The sequence below is a fragment of the Aethalodelphis obliquidens genome, unplaced genomic scaffold (assembly GCF_003676395.1).
Source record: "Aethalodelphis obliquidens isolate GAN/ISIS:26980383/991018 unplaced genomic scaffold, ASM367639v1 scaffold89, whole genome shotgun sequence".
In the NCBI taxonomy this organism is placed as follows: Eukaryota; Metazoa; Chordata; class Mammalia; order Artiodactyla; family Delphinidae; genus Aethalodelphis; species Aethalodelphis obliquidens.
The window spans coordinates 6,080,825-6,101,473 of NW_020838033.1; the positions used below are offsets into that span (position 1 = coordinate 6,080,825).

Sequence of the window (20,649 nt, forward strand, 5' to 3'; positions counted from 1 at the left end):
GCTTGGAAGTTTGGGGTGGGGGTGAGGGCGGACTGCACCGACGCTGCCATAATTGGTTCAGAGACAATTGGCCATCCATATGGAAAAGATAAAGTAGATCCCTATCTTACAGCAGGCCTCCAAATAAGTTCCAGATGCACTAAAGACCTACAGGAAACAAGCACAACTACTATGGGGCTTTGGGAAGAAAACACAGAAGGACAGCTTTATAATAGTGGGAGAAGGGACAGTTCCTTTAACAAGGTCTAAAACGTGCAAAATGTAAATGAAGAGATGGATACCTTTGTCTACATTAAAATGAAAATCATCTCTGAGGCAAAAGACATCACACGCAGAGCGTAAAGACAAGCCATAGACCCCATAATATTTGCAACCCATACAACCGAGACGAAATTCGTACAATATCTTAAAATGTCTAAGAGAAACAGCTCAATAGAAAAAAAAAATGGGCAAAGGAAATGAACAGGCAATTCCAGAAGGCCAGTTACAAAAGAAAATGGAATCGACTTTACTTGTGATCATAACTGGAAGTTACAACCATGAGATCCCATTAAGCATCTGTGGGATTGACAAAAATTAAGATCTGATAACCCGTGTGGAACTGAGTATAGAGAAATGAGAATTATGTTGCTAGTAAAAGTGTAAATTGGTACAACCATCTAGGAAAAAATATGCCAAACCTTGTAAAGTTGAAGCTGCTATCTCCTTGGTAGAGATATTTTCCTTCACATTCACAAGTGGACGAGTCCTGTACTCACTTGATGTAAGAGAGAATAGTGGAGACAATCTAATTGGCCCTGTATGGAAATAGAATAGACTGGTTTTATTCATCCAATGAAATACTTTGAAGCAGTTAAAAGGAATGAAATAAATCTACATGTGTCAACATGGCTAAATCACAAAATCTAATGTAGGGTGGAAAAACCGGGTTACAAAAGGATATCACACTCTGGTACCATTTATGTAAAATTTCAAAACAAAAAAATATATAGTAAAAATACAAAATCATGCTTGTATGTTTAACATTTTTTTAATTTAAAATAAAATAGAAACCACAATGAGATACCACTTCACATTCACTAAGATGTCTACTTTTTTCTTTTTTAAGTAACAAGTGTTGGCAAGGATGTGGAGAATTTGGAACTCTTGTGCCTTGCTGGTGGGAATGTAAAGTGGTGCACCCACTGTGGAAAATGGTATAGCAATGCCTCAAAAAAAGTAAACACAGAATTATCCTATGATCCAGCAATTCCGCTTCTGGGCATATACCCAGAAGAACTGAAAGTAGGCAGTCAAACAGATATTTGTACACTCATGTTCATAGCAGCATTATTCACAATAGCTAATAGGTGGAAGCAACTCCAGTGTCCATGGATGGATGGATTAAACACAAAATGTGGTATATGCATACAACAGAATATTATACAGCCTTAACAAGGAATAAAATTCTGATATATTCTGTAACATGGACTAACCTTGATGACATTATGCTAAATGAAATTAGACAGACACAAAAGGACAAAACGGTGTGATTCCACTTATATGAGTTACTTAGAGTAGTCAAATTCGTAGAGACAGAAAGTAGAATGGCGATGGGGGCGGGGTTACTGTTCAAGGGGTACAGTTTCAGCTTAGGAAGGTGACAGTTCTGGAGATGAATGGTGGTGACAGTTGCAGAATGTGTATGTACTTAATCCCACAGAATTGTAGTTTAAAATGGTTAAAATGGTAAATTTTGTTAGGTACCTTTAATTTAAAAATAGAAATTTAAAAGAAGAAAATTGGCTTGAATCCAGCCCCTCTATCTAGCAGAGAGGGCAGAACCACTCACCTACCTGTGAAGCGCGGCTGACTCCAGACACCTGAATCGCCCCTCCCCTCCCCTCCCCTCCCCCACACCCAGTCGCTACCCCGCGGCCTGGCAAGTCTCACTACGCAGACGCGGAGCTGGGGTGGGTGGGCAGGAGGGGCGTGGCCTCACTCTGCGCCTGTGCGGAATTCCAGCTGCAACTGCTGTGGGGGAGAAGATGCCCAGGTTGGGCTCCGCGGCCGCCGGCCGAGGGGAGGCCCGCACTGCACACGCGCAGACCGAGCATCCGCGTCAAAAGCCGAAGAGAGCGCGCGCTCCCCACGTCCTGCGCGTCCAGCTGCCAGGCATTAGTCCCTGCCGTGACTCCCGCTGGGCCCGGACGGGCTGGCGCGCCCTCGTCTGAAAAGCAATGCCCCGGGAGATCATCACCCTGCAACTGGGCCAGTGCGGCAACCAGAGTGAGCGAACGATCGCCGGGCCCAGCCAGTCTCCGGTTCTGCCCCTTCGGGTCCCACCCGAGTGCTTCGCATCCTCCAGCCCCCGCTTTCCTTTCCATGAACCCCCTGCCCTACTGCGCATGATGAACCAAGCCCCGGACCCCAGACCGAGAGCCCTGCCTCCAGCCCCCGGCTGTCACGGCTCCCAGACTCTTGGGCCCACCCTCTGAGAGTGACAGCCTCTGAGCCTCACCCTGGGCTCCTGAGGCCTTACGGCTCTAGCAGATCCAGGCGTCTCTCCTCTCCCCCCAGTTGGGTTCGAGTTCTGGAAACAGCTGTGCGCCGAGCATGGTATCAGCCCCGAGGGCATCGTGGAGGAGTTCGCCACCGAAGGCACTGACCGCAAGGACGTCTTTTTCTACCAGGTGCCCCCAGCGACTTGGCCAGGGCCGGTAGTGGCCCAGGGTGCCTGAAGGGAAGGGCAGTGGCTTGGTACTGGAAACCCGCTGGGCAGAGGAGCCAGGGCGGCTGGCTTGAAGAGGGAGGGCAGGCAGGAGCCAGAGTTGGGAGGACTGGAGGAGTGGGTGGGCCCGAGCTTATTGGGCCCGATCCTGGACTCCCCTCGACAGGCAGACGATGAGCACTACATCCCCAGGGCGGTGCTGCTGGACCTGGAGCCGCGGGTGATCCATTCCATCCTCAATTCCCCCTATGCCAAGCTCTACAACCCAGAGAACATCTACCTGTCAGAGCATGGAGGAGGAGCTGGCAACAACTGGGCCAGCGGATTCTCCCAGGTATCCAGGTGGCCACCCCAGAGATTCTTGATGTTCCCTTCCTGGGGCAAGGCAGGCCCAAGCAGTCTGGGAATTTGACCACACTGACAAGAGACAAGAGTATTACCCTCATAAGAGGGACAGCCAGAGAGAGGTTGATGTAAACTGTGCAAACCATCTGCAAAGTAGCATTTCTTGGGGGAGGGACATAGCCCTCTGTTTGAGGTGGCAGCAGTGTCCGACAGTAGAATTATTGGTGCTGAAAAGAGATGCTTTCCAGAAATTTCATCCTCATCCTCCCTCCTCATGTGTCTATACAGGGTGAGAAAATCCATGAAGACATCTTTGACATCATAGACCGAGAAGCAGATGGAAGTGACAGCCTAGAGGTGAGGCTGCCCCCCTGGGGGGTGGGGGTGGGGAGGAAGCTGAAAAGTGCTGGGGAAAGGTCAGGAGGTAGCCTGATCAGATGTGTGATGGGGGCAATTCAATTCAAAACTCTTCCATTGAGTATCAGATGTGAGATAGTGAGGTAAATAAGGTACGGTCCTTGTCCTCAAGGAGATCCCAATCTGGATGGCATCAGCTCCTTCCTTCTCAAGGAGCCTCAGTCTGGATGGACATAGAGGAAGCCTTGACACATTAGCGTGCTGGGAATGGGGAATGACACAAGCCTGAAGCCTCTCTGCCAGGTCCCTGGAGGCTGCCTCTCCATCCCTCCCTTGCAGGGCTTCGTGCTGTGTCATTCCATCGCCGGGGGAACTGGTTCTGGCCTGGGTTCCTACCTCTTAGAGCGACTGAATGACAGGTAAGCCTGTGTTTGGGGAGAGGGCATTAGCCCTGTTTCCCTGGGTAATGTCTTTCCTTTTTATCGCTTTTTTCTTTCGGACTGGAAGGCCTGCCACTACCACCTTTGAGTCATAGGTAGGAACAGAGCCACCCAGGGAACATCTTGGAAGCAGTAACTCCCAGGTGGGGGGTTTGCCTAGGGGGAGAAGGGGACCTATGAGGTTTGATGCCTTAGGCTTATCTTTTTTGGCTTCTAGGCTCTGAAGACTCAGTTCTGCCCTCACCCCTTTTGTATAAGACATTGGTGGCACTTGGAAAGGAATGGCCCCTGTTATCCCTAGAGAAGATAGAGATGGGCAGTGATGAGAGTCCTTCCAATTCACTATGTCACCTTCCCCTTTCCCTCTTCCTTACCCCCAGGTACCCCAAGAAGCTGGTGCAGACATACTCAGTGTTTCCCAACCAGGATGAGATGAGTGATGTGGTGGTCCAGCCCTACAACTCACTGCTCACGCTCAAAAGGCTGACCCAGAATGCAGACTGTGTGGTGAGCATGCGAGGAGGGAGTGGGGGCTTTGGTCAACCTCCCCAAACCAGAGAGACATCTACACCCTGCCCTTCCCAAGCCCTTGCCCAGAGAACAGAGGACCAACAAAGCCATACCTGGTGGACCAAATTATGAAATAAGGACCTGATCCCAAGTTTCTTATAGTCCCTTTAGGCAGCAAGACTCTCAGCAAAGTGAATAACACGCCCCCACGTGTCTCCACTTAGCCTGTTTTTCTTTTTTTAATTAATTAACTAATTTATTTTATTTTTGGCTGCGTTGAGTCTTCATTGCTGCGCACGGACTTTCTCAAGTTGCAGCGAGCGGGGCTACTCTTTGTTGTGGTGTGTGGGCTTCTCATTGCGGTGGCTTCTCTTGTTGCAGAGCACAGGCTCTAGGTGCGCGAGCTTCAGTAGTTGTGGCACACAGGCTCTGTAGCTGTGGCTCACGGGCTTAGTTGTTTCACGGCATGTGGGATCTTCCCGGACCAGGGCTCGAACCTTTGTCTCCTGCATTGGCAGGCGGATTCTTGACCACTGCGCAACCAGGGAAGCCGCTCCACTTAGCCTGTTTAATGCCTACTCATGCTTACATTCTCAGCCCAAGGGTTACTTTCTTAGCAAAACCTTCCCTGACCACCCAGACAAGGTCAAATTCCTTTGTGCATATTTCAGGCTATAACTATACTTTTCTGTTTTTTTATATTTAATGTCGGTCTCCCTCCTCTAGACTATAGATGTGGTGAGGGGGAAGACCATGCCTGTTTTACTCTCCATAGTTTCTCTAGGCACCATGCCTGGCACATGTTGGACAATTAAATATTTGTTTAATGCACTGGGTGGTAGAAACGTGTCTCCTGATGCCCCAGACACAGTACATGCCCTTTAAATTAGCACACCTACTTCCTAGTTTTGGACTTCTTCCTAGTTCTGGAGTTTAGAGGCGGACTAAGCAAATAACTTATTTCTCTGCCCCCTTTCTCCTCAAAAAGGTGCCGTGACCCTCTTCTGTCCCCCCAGGTGGTGCTGGACAACACAGCCCTGAACCGGATTGCCACAGACCGCCTGCACATCCAGAACCCATCCTTCTCTCAGATCAACCAGCTGGTGAGCCCTCACTCCTAGACTCCTTTGGACTGGAACCCCGCCATCGGGTGAAGGGAGGCCTCCCAGGACAAGGCCCTTGACACAGCACCCCATCCCCAGGTGTCCACCATCATGTCGGCCAGCACCACCACCCTGCGCTACCCCGGCTACATGAACAACGACCTCATCGGCCTCATCGCCTCGCTCATTCCCACACCACGGCTCCACTTCCTCATGACCGGCTACACACCCCTCACCACGGACCAGTCGGTAAGAGCAGCCCGCAGGCCCAGCAGGCCCTGACTTGCCTTTCTCTTTTCCTGCTGCACCCGGAGCTGCCCCGTGCAGCCCCCAGAGGCCCTGCGCTCAGGGACTGGCACAGGCTGGGCGACCTCCTGGCTGACTGGCTCTCCTCTTCCCTCTGCCTGGGGCTCCCTGCAGGGCCTGGGCTGTACGGGGTCTGCTGATGCTGCTGCACAAGGGTATGGGTTTGCTGAGCTCGGGAGGACTGAGATCCCTGATCCCACAGCAGAGGCTCAGTGTGGACCTGAATCTAAGGACACTCCCCACAGAGGCCAAAGTACCCCGCGTCTGACGGGGACGTGTGTTGCCTGCTGCTCTCTGTCCATGCGTTTCTTGACTGTGCCCTGAGTGCTGGCCTGCCCTGTGGCCACTGTCCCCTCAGGTGGCCAGCGTGAGGAAGACCACGGTCCTGGATGTCATGAGGAGGCTCCTGCAGCCCAAGAACGTGATGGTGTCCACGGGCCGGGATCGCCAGACCAACCACTGCTACATCGCCATCCTCAACATCATCCAGGGGGAGGTGGACCCCACCCAGGTAGGTGAGGCCCCTTCGTTCTACCCCCAGAGCCCACAGGGGTAGAGGAGAGGCTACCACCACCACTCCTGTGCCCACCCCAGGTGCACAAGAGCCTGCAGAGGATCCGGGAACGGAAGTTGGCCAACTTCATCCCCTGGGGCCCAGCCAGCATCCAGGTGGCCCTGTCCAGAAAGTCGCCCTACCTGCCTTCTGCCCACAGGGTCAGCGGGCTCATGATGGCCAACCACACCAGCATCTCCTCGGTGAGCCTAGCCTCCTGGTCTTCTTTGGCCACTCTCTTCCACTAGCCACCTTCCTCATTCTCCCCCAGATCCATTCCAACCCCTTATCTTGCACTGGCTCCTGGAGATTTCCATCTCTTGCAGCTCTTTGAAAGTTCCTGCCAGCAGTATGACAAGCTGCGGAAGCGGGAGGCCTTCCTGGAGCAGTTCCGCAAGGAGGACATCTTCAAGGAGAACTTTGACGAGCTGGACAGGTCCAGGGAGGTCGTGCAGGAGCTCATTGACGAGTACCATGCAGCCACGCGGCCAGACTACATCTCCTGGGGCACCCAAGAGCAGTGACTTCCTCCCCACTGCACCCGCTGGACAGTAAGCACAGCCCCCATCATGCCTGGTCCCTCTGGTCCAAATTCCCCTCACCAACAACCTTTCTAGGTTCTTCTTCAGCCCAGGAGTCGGCCCTGCTTCCTCCCTTCCATGCCTGGCCCTTGATATGCTTATTTAGCTCTAATAAAGTAATAAAGCTGCACTGTGAGTAGAGTCAGGCTTGGTCTGTGAATATGGGGGACGATAAAAGTATCTCCCTGGTGCCCCACAGTTCCCAGGCATATGTCGGTAGGGTGGCCTTTACCTGCTCTAGCTGAGTCCCGGTCTTTGTGTGTCCGCTGTTTCCATGAGCATCCCTTACCTAGAACCAAGCTGCTCTGGAGCCAGTCCTACTCTCAAGACTATAGAGGATTACTGATGCCTGCTGTCTCCTCAGTGCCTAAGCTCCTGCCCCAGGGTGGATCAGTATTGCCCATAGTGCCCCAGCCTCCTCCACTCAGGGCAGAGGCTACTGAAGGACGGCCTGCAGCATTCTGAGCGGGTCAGGAAAGCCAAGACTCTATTCCCAGGCACAAGGCGATTAGATCCTCAGGAGTCGATCTAATTCAGCCCAATCTGATAAAAGTAGGGCTGAGCCCATCCTGATAAATTCTTTATCTGTGCCAGAGAAGCTCTTGGGTCTGATCCTGCCCCAAGCTTCTTCCGTTCCAGTCCCAAAGCAGTGGGCACATTAAAGATGGACCCAACCAAGACCCAGAAGCTGGACACCAGGGTAGGACTGGGTAGTGTCAGTCCTGATGACTCACTGTCCTCGGGCCTCAGGGATGCCAAGAGGCCACCCCTATGCCACTCGGTGGAAGAAGGGTGATTGCCAGCTTCCAAAACTGTCCTCTTGCCTGCCCCCCCGCACCACCCTAGGGCAGCCTACGGGCCAGGAGGAGGTGAAATCCAGAAGGTCACGGAGGGTGGAGCCCTGCGGTGTTCAGACTCCCCTCAGTGCTGGTAAAAGCCCAGAGTGTGGGCATCCCCGGAGGTGGAGCTCTGAGCTCTGGGGCTCCACCTTGTCCCACTGACAACACTCCCACAGCAGCAAAGGTTTGTGTAAATAAGGAATTTTTGTGTGTGTGTCTTCTCTTCTACAAATAAATTAAGAAACAAACTAGAAAATTGTCTGCACCCATTGCAGCCCTTGGGTGTGGGGTGTGCCCTGTCCCTGCAGGGCCAAAAGGGTCCATGGTTCCCTGAAATCGCAGAGCAGTCCAAGTCCAGGATGGAGGCAAGAGGGAGGTCATGACCTCTTGGCAAGCTCAGTCCTGCAGCTGCCCCAAACAGCCAGACTGTCCCTGGGGCTCGTCCAGGCCCGGGTGCTGGCTGGGAGGGGAGGTGTCTGGCAGGTCTTGGCATGGAGGAGGACTACTGCTGGGCCTCGCAGGGGAGGGGTTGGCCAAGTAGGCATTCACCAGCTGCATGATCTCTTCCACCTAAGGGAGGGCAGAGGTCAGAGTACACAAGGGGCCACTGGGTTCTCCTTTTTCTTAACCTCCACCCAGGCTCCTTCCCAAGGCCTTACATGAGCTGCCCCCTACAATCTTTCCTTCCTCATCATCGCTCTCCCTCACTCACAATGTGCCAACCATACTTGCTTCTTTCTGCTCCTATAATATCCTAAGGTTATTCTCAACTCAGGGCCTTTGCACTTGCAAGTCCCTCTACCTGGAATGCTGTGCCCCCAGGTCTTCCTTTGGCTAATAGCTTAAGTGTCACTGTTGTTGCGTATCTTTTCCTGACCGTCTACCTAATGTTATGGCCCCCTCCAATCACTTCCTGTCTCACTACCCTTTCCTTCATAGCATTTGTCACTGTTTTAAGTAGTCTTTGAGGGGACTTCCCTGGCTATCCAGTGGCTGAGACTCCACACTTCCACTGCAGGGGGCCTGGGTTCCATCCCTGGTCAGGGAACTAAGATCCCGCATGCCACCTGGTGTGGCCAAAAAAATTAGAAAAAAAAAAAGAAAAAAAGTCTTTGATTCCTTTAGTGTCTGATCGCTGGCTCTGATGTAAGCTCCTTTAGTTTGTCTTTGATCACTGTTGGATCCCCAGGGTCTAGAGCTGTACCTGGCCCATGCTCAATGATTAATAAATGTTTCTTGACATCCTTTCCCTTCCTTCCTCCTTCTACACCCTCTTCCCACTCACCTGGGGACTCTGCAGGAGGAGCTGGCTCTCTCCCACCCTCAATGCCAGGGTGTGGGGGCCCATTAGTTGGCAGGCGGCCACACGGCCATAGCTGACACTGTGAACGGGCTGTGTCTCACCCGGTCGGGAGAGGGACATGGCCTTGGCTCCCAGGCCCAGGCATAGCTTCTGTGGAGCGCCCCCACCAGGCTCCTGCGGACAGACAGGCAGAGTCAGGGTGGAAGGAGGGGACCCTGCAGCATTATTTTTGGTGTGGGGAGATGGCTGTGAGCAAGAAGTTTCCTGGTCCCCCCCCTATAATCCACAGCTCCACAGAGGTGAGGGCCCCAGGGCCAGTGACTCCTGGGGTTTGAGAATGGGCAGCTGTGCTGGGTGTAGGGAGTGAAGTGACCCACAATGGGGGCCTATGGCTCTGGGGCAAAGGTGTGGGGCTCGGGCCGCCAGAGTCCCCCTCTCCCTTCTCCCCCTCACCGTGCTCAGCTCCAGAACGTCATACCGAGCAGCGCCGAACCCTGGACACTGCGCCGCCAGAGCCAGGTAGGCAGCCATGGCCTCAGCTCGGCCCATGCCCCGTAGCCGCTTCCAGCCTCCCAGCACAGCAGCCGCTGTGCCGGCGCCACCTCCTCCCTCGCGGGCCACGCTTCCCGCCGTGCGGCCGGCCCCGCCGCGCCGGGCCCGCTCCGCCCGCCTCTTGGCCAGGGCCGGACTCCAGATTGCCCCGGCCAGCAGGGCGGCGGAGCGGGGAGGCCTGGGCACCGGGCGGAGAGGGTCTTCACGCGGCGGGGCCGGGGTGGGCAGCAAGCGGTCCAGGCGCGGCAGAGGCGCCCGCGGGGAGAAGTCTCGGTGCAGGCTCCGCAGGCGCAGCGCCGCCTGGGCGCGCAGCGTGTCGTCGGGCGGGGACGGACGGCCGCGCAGCAGCAGAGCTTGAGCCTACGGGGAGGCAGGGGTCATCAGCGCGGGAGCGGCGGGGTACCGTCTCGAAGACACCTAGGGGTGTGGAACCTGAGGTCTGGGTTCGAGCACCGCCTCCCCCGGGGTTGCCATAACGACGAAATGCGATGGCCCAGAAACGGAGGGGTTCAGGCTCGCGGGTCTTCGCTGGGCGTGAATGCCAGAGATCCTCACCTGCTCAAAGAGGAAGGGCAGTTCGTGACCGTCTGAGGACAGTCCCTCAGGGTGCAGAGGTCCGTGAAGACGCAGACACAGTCTCCATCCGGAGTCCGGCGGGTCCTCCAGCCCGGCTTCCTCCACCGCCAAGCTGCAGAATAAAGAACGCCGCGATGTGTCCGGGAAGCAGGGGCCCCCAAGGCGCGGGCCCAGGGGAAAAAGGCGGGGCCAGATGTTTGGGGCGGGGCCCGGGCGGAATGGACAGAGGAGGCAAGCCTTGAAGCCAGACTGCAAACCGCCGGCGGACAAGAATCCGTCTGTGAACCAGTGAAATTGACTGTGCCGGGCAAGTGGCAGGCGCTCGGTAAACGTTTGCTTAGGGATTGACCGAAGCCGAGAGGCGAATAGGCTAACGGAGAGCAGGGCTGGGGCTGGACATTTACTTCTCAAACCTGGTGAGCACGTCGGCCACGAGAGTCCCCCCGGCCAGGGCTCGCTCCTGGGGCCCTCGCTGCTCGTACAGCGCGAATGCATTGCGGCTCCGGGTCAAGCCCAGCCGCCCCACCAGCTCTCGAGCAACCTGGAGGAGTGAGAACATAAGAGGAAAGTCAGACCCAGACCGCGCAAGGGTCTTGCCAGTACTTCTGGAGGGGTCCAATTGGAGGGGTCTTTCACGTCTCTTAGTCCCGCCACACACAGCCGTTACCCAACTGATGACTCTCAGACTCGGGCAAACCCTAAGGCCCAGGCACCAGGAGAGCCAGGCATGGGAAGCTGGGAGGAAGGCTGAGGTTTCAGGGGTTTTCTCTGTGGTCTTACCTCTCCCGCCGTGGTGTGGGAGTCTATGGCCACAGGGCAGGCACCACCCCCCGGACAGTGCACGGTGCACAACAATTCCTGCCGTCGGCTCAGCGCGGAAATCTCTGCCAGCGAGGGCACCAGCTCCCGGCCGCGCGTCCGGCCCAGCGCTTTTCGTATGAAGCGCGCATATTCCGCCAGTTCCGAGTCCGGAAGCGCCTGCTCAGTCCTGGGTTAGGGAGAACTGGAGAGTCAGTGCTCCAAGGGCTTTCCTTCACCTCCACCCTATTGCCTTCTTACTTTATAGTTTATTTCGCCTCGCCGATTCCCTCCCCTCCAACTCTAAGTTCCTTGAAGGCAGCATGGCCAGCTCTTCTGAATCTACCCTGATGCTCTGTATGGAGCAGAATTACTTTCTAAGGCCCCTGGCAGCTTTCTCCTTACTGCCTCCTCCCACTTCCCAAAGTTTCCATGACCCTCCTTTGGGTTGAAATCCAAACTCCAGCCGCATTCCTCTTTCCAACCTAAAAGCCCTGGCGCTGGACTGCATCAGCTCCGAGAAAAACAGCCTTTTAATAATTCTGCTGCCCAAAGCGGGAGGCTTTTTGTAATTCCTCTGCCCGCAAGTGGTGTATGATCTTGTAATTCCCACAAAGGCACTATGCATGTTAGCAGAGCCCTGACCTTGGGGCAAGTCCCTTCCCTTGTCTGGGTCCAAGTTCTCCATCTGCCAAACTCTTTGGAAAGACCTGCCATTCTTTTCCAGCCCCTTAGCTCCCTTGCCTTGGCCTTACCCCCACGCCTCCCCTCTCACCTCTCCAGATGCCCCAGGAGGTGCCCCCGTACAGGCCCACCAGGCCGGAAGGTACAGCTCATGCAAGTGAGGAGCTGCCAGTACCGCAGGGCCGCGGGGTCTTGGGTGGCTGGAGGCCCGGGGGGGCCTGCGGGGCCCGAGGTCTGCTTAGCCAGCTGCAGGAAGAGCTCATCTCGGAGCGCAGGCAGGTCCCGGCAGGTCTGGAGCACACCCTGCATCAGGGGCCCGGGGCGCCGCGCCCCCTCCAGGGCCTGCAGCGCCAGGAACAGCCGCACCGCCTCCTCGCGCAAGGGAGCGTAGCCCGGACCTGCGGGGACGGCGGGGGCGGAGGGATGGTTTGGAGAGGGGACACAGAGCTGGGCCCTGGGAGGAAGGTGTGAACCAGGGGAAGGTCAGAGGGAGTGTAAGGGGACAGGGGTGGCAAGGAGGGGAGAGTGCGAAGGACAGGAAGAGTGAAGGGAAAGCAATCGTCCCCACAGAGCCAAATTCAACCCCTGCCTCCCGGGAATCTCCCCCTCCAGATCCCCTAAGGCTGCACTTTGAGTTAGTAGCTTGGATGGATGGACTATAAGGACACAGGGTCAACCTTCAGATTCTGTAATTGTACCGACAGCTATCACCATGGGCCAGAAAACAGGTTGGACCGCGAGTCAGAAAACCAGGGTTCTTCTCCCAGCTCCCCTTAATCCTCTAGCTTGAGGACCTGGGCCTGTCACTATTCCCTTTTGGGGAGAAGTATAACTAAATGAGGTCAGCACATTCTCCCAAGGTGGTGGCTTTTCCACCACTTGTAAAGGCAGTATGCCATGGTGTTGAGAGTATAATGAAAGAACAAAATAGAGAGTGTAAAAAACTCATGAAGGAACATCAATAGTCAGAATGAGATCCAGAGAAGGTGGTCAAAGGGAGCCTTTCCTTTCTGTGCTGGCTTTCCTCCCCCTCTACCTTGGGTACCAGTCTGCTCAGCTTCTGGTTTCATCTTCATCCTTTGAAAAATGAGGGGCTGGGTAGGCCCCCTGAGGACTCCTAGATCCCTATCAGGTGAGGCATTCAGATTCCCCATCCAAGGGACTTGGGCCATGGCAACACTCACCTGGGGCACTGACTCCGTAGGGCAGGGGCAGGAGTGGGGCATACAGGGCCCCACTAGTGTGCCTCAGAATTGGGTTCCGTCTGTAAATAAGGGCCACAGCTTCCGGGTCCCCATAACTCTCCTAGAGGCCATGGAAATGATCAAAGTGATGGAGAAGGGGGCTCACCATGAACCCAGAAAGTTTATGGGTCCACCACCCTCCTCTTTGTCCATGGAGTTCCCTCCCTCGCACCTGAATGTCCCTGAGCAGCAGCTGGGTGGGGGTCTCCAGCGGCGCCTTAGAGGCTATCACTTCGCGCAGCGCCACCCCCCAGCGCTCTGCCTCAGCCTGGCGGGGCGAGCAGAGCCGGACGCTATGCTTCCGGCCAGACACGGTCACTGACCACAGACCTGGGGGAAAAAGAGGCCGCGGAGGTCAATCAGGGCTGGCTGGGGCAGCTACCTAGGGAGGTAGGAGAATCCCCATGAGGTCTCACCGGTCTCCTTGGGCCTGCGCTCAGGGCCGGTCACCGAGCACAGGCTGGTGAGCACGAGGCTCCCGAGGCGCCGCGCCCCCTTCCCGCTGCTGCTGAACTGGTCCAAGGAGTCCCGGGTGAGCACGAACCAGGCTCGGCGCGGGGGCAACCAGGGCCGCGCCCCTCCTCCGCGGGGCTCGCGGTACAGCCAACCTGCGGGGAGAAAGAGGGAAAGGGGATCGGCAGGAGAAGACATTATCCCGTGGAGGATTGGGATTGGGGCCTCTAGAGCGCATGAGGTGGATCCCCACCTTTCACGACGACGTCTGGGTCGTCTTCTGACGGCCCCTTCTCCGGGATGAGGCTCCGTGTCTCCTCCCAGCTTTGCAGCCTGGGCAAGAAGGGAGCGAGGTTTGGGCAAGCCTGCCGGTCCTGCACCCCGCCTCCAGGAGGCTCCTCTCTAAGGGCTCCCCAGACAGCGAGGGGTGCCTACTCCCCGGGCTGGGCACCCCTCCCCCAGGCTGTGGGAACTGCTGGGCCGTTCTGACCTCGCACCAGAAATAGCCTGAACCCCCCCTTCCTCCCCGCGCCCCCAGCCGGACCGCCCCCCGGGACCCCGGCCAAACCACAGCGTCCGGCGTAAGGCCTTTCCCTTATTGCACAACCGCGGGAGGGAAGCCGGTGAACATGGGGGTCCCAGACCATGGGACGCAGGGGCTGAGTTCACCTGTCTGAGACTGGACCGCTCCTCACAGGCTGAGTCAGCGTCACATCCAGGGGGCCCTGGGGAAACAGGCAGGGCGGCCCTCAGGCTAAGAACCCTCCTCGAAGGATGCCAGTGGCTTCTGGCCCAGGACAGTCCTGCTCAGAGGATTGGGGAATCAAGGAGTGGGATGGTGACTGTGACTGTGACTGTGACCGAGCGAGCTGAATGAAGCCACTGGGCTAGCCCCTTCCACCAGTCTCTACAGAACAGCCCAAGCCAAAAAGCCAAGACTCTCGCCTGGTCTCTGTGACTCTTTAAAGAGGCAATCAGGTGTTGGGGTAGAGTAGAAAAAGCACTGGGCAGAGAGTCAGGAGACCTGGGTTCTAATACCGGCTCAACCGCTAACTCAGATCTGCAAACTTGCTGAGGAACCCTGGCAAGCCCGTTCGAGTCTTTGGGCCTTAAGTTCCCATCTGTGAAGAGGGAGAGGTGGATGAAGTCCTTTCTTGCTCTGGCAGTCGAAGTCACCCCCTCCTCCTCACCTCCCTTCATTGGCTGGCGGGCGTTCAGGCTGGCAGGCAGGCAGTAGGCACGGAGGTGAAGGAAGGGAAGAGGGACCCTTTCGGTATAGGGCTTTTTCCAAGAGCTTCTTATACCCTCCCACAGGGACCCCTGAAACTCAGTAGGAAGTAAAGACGCTGTCCTTTTGCTGGGGCTCAGGCCAGGCTGAAGAATACTCTCCTTGGGAGGTACAGTCCCGGATCTTGCCCTCCCCCTACCACACTCCCTGTGCCCTGGAACTCCTACTGTAGACTGGGGTCTAAGAAAGGCCTAAAACCCTGCCAGGAGCCAGGTCAGGCGGGAACTGTGCCATGGTCCCATTGCATCCAGGCAGCTAAAGTCAGGAGGGGGAGGTGGGGGAAGGGGGCCAGGGACACCTGTCCCCAAGCTCCGAGGAGGGGGGCGGTGGTGGAGGTGGAGCATGAGGGAGGCAATGGCAGTGGTTCACAAAGCCGACCCTGCTCAGGCTGGAACCTTGGGGACGCCTGGGTCCTGTGCCTTCGGGGGCACAGATCCTCTTATCTTCTGGAGGGTCTGAGAGGGGCTCTCAGCCACACCACCATAAGGGCAGGTGCTGACCCCTCTCTTAGACCAGCTCCCCTAATCGCAGTCCCCTGATTCCCTCCCTCCCCGCCCCCCCTCTATATTTATCCGCCCTCCGCCTCCGCCAGGTGCTGGCGCCGGCCCCAGCGGCGCAGCCCGCCCCACCCGGGCACTGAGCCACCGGGCCTGCTGGGGACCCCTGAGCGGGGGAAGGGAGCCTGACCCAGGCCACAGCACACGCGAGTCTGGTTGCCCGAAGTTTGCTTGCTGGCGTGCAGGGGCATCAGAGAGGGGACGTCAGGGGATGATGGTCTCCCACACCAATAGAGCCTCAGTTTCGCCACGGGGAGATTCGACAAAACCCGGGAGCCGAGTGTCCCTCACCATTCCCTCAGGGATTCCCCAGGAGCCTCACCAGGGAGGCCCTGAGTGTCAGGGTAATGATGAGGGGTCCTCGGAGAGTTGTGGCCCCCAACTCCCTCTCCATGGTGTCCCCGCCACGGACCCCAGTCTGAGGATGCCTGCTTCCCCTTGCCCAGGTCCCCGCTGCGGGAACTCCCGCATCTGGGCCCAGCGCTCAGTGCTCATGAATTGGAAGCGGAGCGGACCCAGGTGTCCGAGCCGCCCAGCCGGCCTCGCCACATTCCTCGGCGCTGGCGGAGGCGGAAGGAGACGGGATGGGACGCGGGCCCAGCGGGGAAGGGAGAGGCTGGGCCAGGTCGGGCCAGGCGTGACGCCTCCCCTGCCTCAGGGCCCCCAGCAGGTGGACAGCGCCCAGCGTGCTGCGCGAGGCCCACAGGCACATCCCGAGGCGGGCTGCTGCTTGAGCTCTCGGGGGCTTCTGGCCCCCAGGCAAAAACGTCTCCCGAGTCCCCAGTCCGCAAGAGCACGGCGCTTGGCTCGAGTCTGGAGCAGGATCAGGCGTGACGGCCGGTTGTAGTGAGAGGGATTGAGACAAGGCTTCAAACCCCCCGGGACTTACCCTCCCGCCGCCCGCTGGACTCGGGGTCCGTAGCTCAAAGGTCTCCTCGTCCTCGTCTTCGTCCCCGTCCCCGCTAAGCTCGCCGTCCCCGTAGTCCCGGTGCAGAAGAGTAAAGCCTCGACGGCAGCAGAGGAGCCACCACAATCCCCCGGGGAGAGGCATCCGGGCGAGCAGCCGGGGGATTGGGGTGCGGGCAGCCGGGGCCGAGCTGCAGGGGGTCGGAGAAACTGGCGGGGCTCCGACCCGAGCGGGGGGAAAGATGAGGAGGGAGGAGGGAAAGGGAGAGGGGAACTGGGAGGAGGCGGTGTCTGGCTCTGGGGTGCAAGGGGTCGCTAGCTAGAGCCTGCGGGGGGCTCAGAGTCTGGGCCCCCGGAGGGGGAGGGGGGAAGCGGGGGTGGGGGAGGAGGGAGCAATGTCCGGAGCTGGGAAGTAGTGTCCGTTGTAGTGTCCAGCCCTGTGGGGGGCAGTGTCCGGTGCAGTGTCCGAGGTGGGCAGTTGTCCAAGCTCCAGGGAGGGTCGTGTCCGGTAGGGCGTCCGGTGGCCGGGGCCCGGGCCGAGCGCGCTGCGCTCCCTGCAGCCCCGGGACTGGCGCGCTAGGGGCGCGAGCACAGTGCCGGGACCCCGCCTCCCCAACCCCCTCCCCTTCGGCCCCCCCCCCCTTCTTTCTCTCCTCCCTTCTTTACAGGGCTGTGTCCAGTTTTCGTCACAGCCTCCTCTGCCCAATCCCTGTGCCTGGCGCCGGGCGCGGCCACCAATCAAGCTACTGAAACCGCGGCGGGTTGCATCATGTGTCCCTGGCTTGGTGACAGCGGGGAGGGGCAGGGGAATAAGGAGGGAGGGGGCAATGCGATGTTAGCCACGCCCCCGCTTCGGAGGTCGGACACGGACTGCTAGGGACGTCACGGAAGCCCGCCTTCAGGCTCTTGTTTTAACTCTTGGCTCACCAACCAACAAATTAAAAGCACTCGAGCAGGAGCTTTGGAGAACAAAGTGCCCATAGGGCATAGAGAAAGGCTCCGACTGCTGCCCTCTGCACCCCTGTCTCGTCTCAGGGTTCCAGAGAAAGGAAAGCGCCTTAGCTACCTGCGCCAAGCACAGCCCTAGAGGTAGCCCTCCGCCGCTGGATGAAGGAGTCCAGTTCCGCGATCTGAGTCACCTCCTCTTGAGGTGAAGAAGCTGAGGAAGAGACTCTGGGAGAGTGCAGACCAAGGCCGGAAATAAAATCTAATGTAGAGCGCACAGCTCACTGAACTCCAGTTGGGAGAGTGACTTCGGATTCTAGGGAATTCCGTGGTCTTCGAATGGAGTGGAGTCTCCTCAGGGTGACTATCCCGCGGTTCTGTGTAGGAAGGGGTTAACCAAGGCTCTAAGCGGACGGGGCGGGGCCAGAGGAGGGGCGGGGCCAGGGCGACCGCGGGCGCGCGCGTGCGTTGCTGACTCAGCGGCGATTCCTGAGATCACTGGTGGAGGGTTCCAGGTTGGCCCCCAGTGACTGGCGTGTGGGACCCTTTGAAGATCGGCTCTGTGTCCGGGACTTCCCTGGATCCTGGCCCCTGGAGGCCGTGGTTCTTGGTCTCAGCCGCCGGAGACTCCGACAAGGAAGGCTAGCCGGAGCTGGGCGCGGCGGGACAGGGCGGGGAAGACAGGCCAGCGCCTCCCTGGTGACATCCCCGCCACGCTCCGCCCCTCTTGCCCTGGGTCCCCAGACTCCAGGCTGGAGTGGTCGGGGCAGCTTGGCTGACCGGATATTAAACTGCGAGAGTTGTCGCACGTGGACACCCTCCTGCCTGTCGTGACTGTGTAAAACAAAGACCAGGAATCAGTGTCTTTAGAGACCATCCCAGCCTTGCCCTCGCCCCAGATGAGAGTGGCCTGCGCTGAGACTTCCTAGGGATGGAAACACCACACCATATACTCTCTTCCCTATCTGGATCCCAGGCCCTTGCCTGCAGGGAAGTTCTTTCCCTTGTCTAACCTCTCTCCGGCAGGCTCAGTACATTCCCTCTGAGCCCGTCCCCAAGGAAGACGGAGAATGGCTGTCACCCCACCCCCACCCCGCCCGTGCTAACCACTCTTTGGAAATTTGCAAATTGGAATTCTCTCCTTGGATTTTCTCCAAGGTGAAAAACTGCGACTCAACTTTTCAAATAACTTTTTCTCTCCACCAGCGAACCTTAGAAGGGACTGTAGAGTGGTAACCGAATCCAACCCAAAACGGGAATCTCCTGGCCCCGTTCCTACCCCCACACCAGGCATAGGCACACACACAGTCCCCGACAGCCTCAGCCGGAACATTCCAGAGGCCGGGAACTCGGTACTTGCTAAGGCAGCCATTACTGGATAGCACTCTGGTTGTTAGAAAGCTCTTTCTTACACTATTTCAGGAGGAACGCTCGCCCCTCGTCGCCTGGCAGCTTCCCCACCTCACCTCTGTTGGCAGAGACCGGGTGAAGGTGGAGGGGGTGTCAGTGCCTAAAGCCTTAGCAGGCTCAGCAGCCCCTCACCCCCACCCAGGCTCTCAGCGCCTTCCACTCAGAGCCAAGCGCGGCGGAGCGCGAAGGGGCGGGGCCGTGGGGGACCCACCAGCTCTGCCCTGCTGCAAATCACTTCCAAGCCGGTGAGTCAAAAATAGTAACAGTTGTTGTGTTGCCCCTCATTTCCATGTTGTCAGTTTAATGTGCCGAAGTACAGAAGCAATTCCTGATGTCCCTACCTCTTTCTCAGTGTCCCCCACCTACTCCCTCTTCCCGCTACCCTCCCTGGAATCATTTCCTCAGCCCGCCCCCCTCCTCTTGATTCGCAGCCCTAGTAGTCCCAGAAGGAGATACTGTTGGTCTCCGTGGGAGCCGAGCAGGAAGAAAGGCGGGGCCGGAGGGGGCAGCGGCCGCGGTGGTGAGGCCCCGGACTACAGCCTCGACCCCGTAGCAGCCTCCGCAGGTCCTGGCGGAAGCGCAGGCCCAGAAAGGCGTAGAGCACTGGGTTGAGACCGCAGCGGGCGAGGGCCAAGCCCCCGGTCACCAGCAGTGCCAGATCCTTGCGCTTGCTGGCGGGGCAGCTCCGCTCGCGGGCCGCCAGGAGGTCGGCAGTATCCAATAGCAGGGCGAGACTGTAGGGCAGCTGCAGCACCACGAAGGCAGCCACCAGGGCCACCACGACGCGCAGCGCGCGCCGGCGCTCGGGCCCCCTGGTGGCCAGCAGCGTGCGGCCCAGGAGCGCGTAGCAGGCCGCCATGACGCCCAGCGGCAGCGCGAAGCCCAGGACCACCTGCGCCACGGCGCTCACCCCCTTCACCGTCTGCGTGAGGCCCTCGGGGAAAATGAGACGGCAGCGCCGCTGGCCTTCTCGCTGCCCGTCCTGGCTGAAAAGGAGAGCAGGCAGCGCCAGGAGCAGCGACAACAACCACACGATGACTGAGACCAAGTGTGCACGGCCCGGCACCGGGGGCCTCGGTCCAGCTGGGAGGGCCCGCGCGATGGCCACATAGCGGTCGGCGCTGATACAGGCCAGGAAGAGGAAGCCGGCGTGGAAGGAGGCCGAATAGAGGCCCGAGATGGCGCGGCAGGTGACACTTCCCAGACTCCAGCCCTGCAGAGCCCCGGCTGCGGCAAAGGGCAGGGTCAGGGCCAGCAGAAGGTCGGCCAGGGCCAGCTGGAGCAGGTGGGCGGAGGTGGGCGAGCGGGCAGCGCGTCGCGCCGCCAGGTGCGTGGCCAGGACCAGGCCATTGCCAGCCAGACCCAGCGCAGCCACCGTCAGGGAGACACTGGGTTGGAAGGCCCGACTGAAGGCCTGGACATCGGCCTTGTAGCAGAGTTCTGGCAGCGGCTCAGCCGAGTATGCCTCCTCATCGTCCCCGGAGTAGGGGCCCCAGGAGACCTGGGAAGGCCAAAATGAGAAGAGAGACCTTATGAGGCATGCCTCCACCACACACCTCCCCCTCCCACACATGCATTCCAAGCTGGGGGCTCCTGTGTGACCAGGTACAATGGTACAGTACCCGGGGAGAAGACATAAACTCTTCACACTCTTCTTAGCACACCCTCAGACAGGCCTTGGCTTCCCTCGCACCCCTCCTGCCTCTACATCCAGCTTCCTCGGTGACTTTGAGTGAATCACTTGCTCTTTCTGGCTCTCCAGTTGCCTAATACATAATGTCGAGATTAGAAATCCTGACCAGCCCACCCGGCAGGGTTGTTTGAAATAAGGAAGATAATGAATGTGAAGCATCTGTGCTCTCCGGAGGCCAAGTGTCTGTATTGTTAATAAATCTTAGCGCTTCAGTTCTTCTGCAGCGCCCTCTCCTGGAAGAACATCCACATGCAGACTTTGCCTGAGACCTGGTCCCTGGACGCCATGCTTGGCCTGGAGAGGTTTTCTGTCTCCTTTCCCTTCTCCCCTTCTCACCCCCACCTCTTAGCCTCCAGTACAGGTGCACTGAACTACTCATGACAAGGGGGTCGTAAGGGTTGGAGCTCAGGTTTTCTGGGCTCAGTTGGGACCTTAGATCTCCAGGTTCAGCTCATCCTCCCTCTGAACCCCAGTCCCGTCCCCCAACCCCAGCGTC

At 58.0% G+C, this 20,649-nt stretch overlaps 3 protein-coding genes across 10 annotated transcripts; 1 reads left to right on the top strand and 2 right to left on the bottom strand.

Annotated features, from left to right (window-relative positions):
• Positions 1–1,967: 1,967 nt before the first annotated feature.
• On the top strand, positions 1,968–7,880 carry TUBG2 (tubulin gamma 2). Of its 3 annotated transcripts, XM_027094848.1 has the most exons (12): positions 1,977–2,268; positions 2,560–2,672; positions 2,877–3,044; positions 3,344–3,412; positions 3,716–3,831; positions 4,233–4,359; positions 5,379–5,465; positions 5,565–5,714; positions 6,130–6,282; positions 6,366–6,527; positions 6,651–6,875; positions 7,752–7,880. In XM_027094848.1, exons 1-11 carry the CDS (start codon positions 2,220–2,222, stop codon positions 6,846–6,848), a joined length of 1,392 nt encoding a protein of 463 aa, XP_026950649.1. In that variant the 5' UTR covers positions 1,977–2,219; the 3' UTR covers positions 6,849–6,875; positions 7,752–7,880. The 3 variants fall into 3 exon arrangements, with proteins under 3 accessions (XP_026950650.1, XP_026950649.1, XP_026950648.1); XM_027094849.1 differs by lacking the exon at positions 7,752–7,880 and having other exon boundaries at positions 1,968–2,268; positions 3,752–3,831; positions 6,651–7,044; XM_027094847.1 differs by lacking the exon at positions 7,752–7,880 and having other exon boundaries at positions 1,978–2,268; positions 6,651–7,041.
• A 49-nt stretch (positions 7,881–7,929) lies between these two features.
• On the bottom strand, positions 7,930–16,706 carry PLEKHH3 (pleckstrin homology, MyTH4 and FERM domain containing H3). 6 transcript variants are annotated; one of them, XR_003430372.1, is made up of 13 exons: positions 16,089–16,706; positions 14,024–14,079; positions 13,608–13,687; positions 13,318–13,509; positions 13,074–13,231; positions 12,842–12,962; positions 11,749–12,055; positions 10,956–11,163; positions 10,580–10,716; positions 10,155–10,287; positions 9,526–9,959; positions 9,030–9,221; positions 7,930–8,314 (listed from the first exon to the last, which is right to left on the bottom strand). XR_003430372.1 is itself a non-coding variant. In XM_027094843.1 (13 exons), the coding sequence occupies exons 1-13, from the start codon at positions 16,248–16,250 to the stop codon at positions 8,141–8,143; spliced, it is 2,379 nt and encodes a 792-aa protein (XP_026950644.1). In that variant the 5' UTR covers positions 16,251–16,706; the 3' UTR covers positions 7,930–8,140. The 6 variants fall into 6 exon arrangements, 4 of the variants coding, with proteins under 4 accessions (XP_026950644.1, XP_026950645.1, XP_026950646.1 ...); XM_027094843.1 differs by having other exon boundaries at positions 9,501–9,959; XM_027094844.1 differs by having other exon boundaries at positions 9,501–9,959; positions 10,589–10,716; positions 16,089–16,693.
• A 2,095-nt stretch (positions 16,707–18,801) lies between these two features.
• On the bottom strand, positions 18,802–20,355 carry CCR10 (C-C motif chemokine receptor 10). The gene has a single exon (XM_027094850.1). The coding sequence runs from the start codon at positions 20,031–20,033 to the stop codon at positions 18,894–18,896; it is 1,140 nt and encodes a 379-aa protein (XP_026950651.1). The 5' UTR covers positions 20,034–20,355; the 3' UTR covers positions 18,802–18,893.
• Between the last annotated feature and the right edge of the window lie 294 nt (positions 20,356–20,649).

Excerpts from the sequence above, each read along its gene's own strand:
- TUBG2 (XM_027094848.1), top strand. The coding sequence starts at position 2,220 with ATGCCCCGGGAGATCATCACCCTGCAACTGGGCCAGTGCGGCAACCAG. Across the intron at positions 2,269-2,559 it reads GGGCCAGTGCGGCAACCAGA|TTGGGTTCGAGTTCTGGAAA; the intron begins GTGAGCGAACGA and ends CTCTCCCCCCAG. Across the intron at positions 5,466-5,564 it reads TCTCTCAGATCAACCAGCTG|GTGTCCACCATCATGTCGGC; the intron begins GTGAGCCCTCAC and ends CCCCATCCCCAG.
- PLEKHH3 (XM_027094843.1), bottom strand. The coding sequence starts at position 16,250 with ATGCCTCTCCCCGGGGGATTGTGGTGGCTCCTCTGCTGCCGTCGAGGC. Across the intron at positions 12,056-12,841 it reads CTACGGAGTCAGTGCCCCAG|GTCCGGGCTACGCTCCCTTG; the intron begins GTGAGTGTTGCC and ends CCGTCCCCGCAG. Across the intron at positions 8,315-9,029 it reads TCCTCCTGCAGAGTCCCCAG|GTGGAAGAGATCATGCAGCT; the intron begins GTGAGTGGGAAG and ends GCCCTCCCTTAG.
- CCR10 (XM_027094850.1), bottom strand. The coding sequence starts at position 20,033 with ATGTGTGGGAGGGGGAGGTGTGTGGTGGAGGCATGCCTCATAAGGTCT.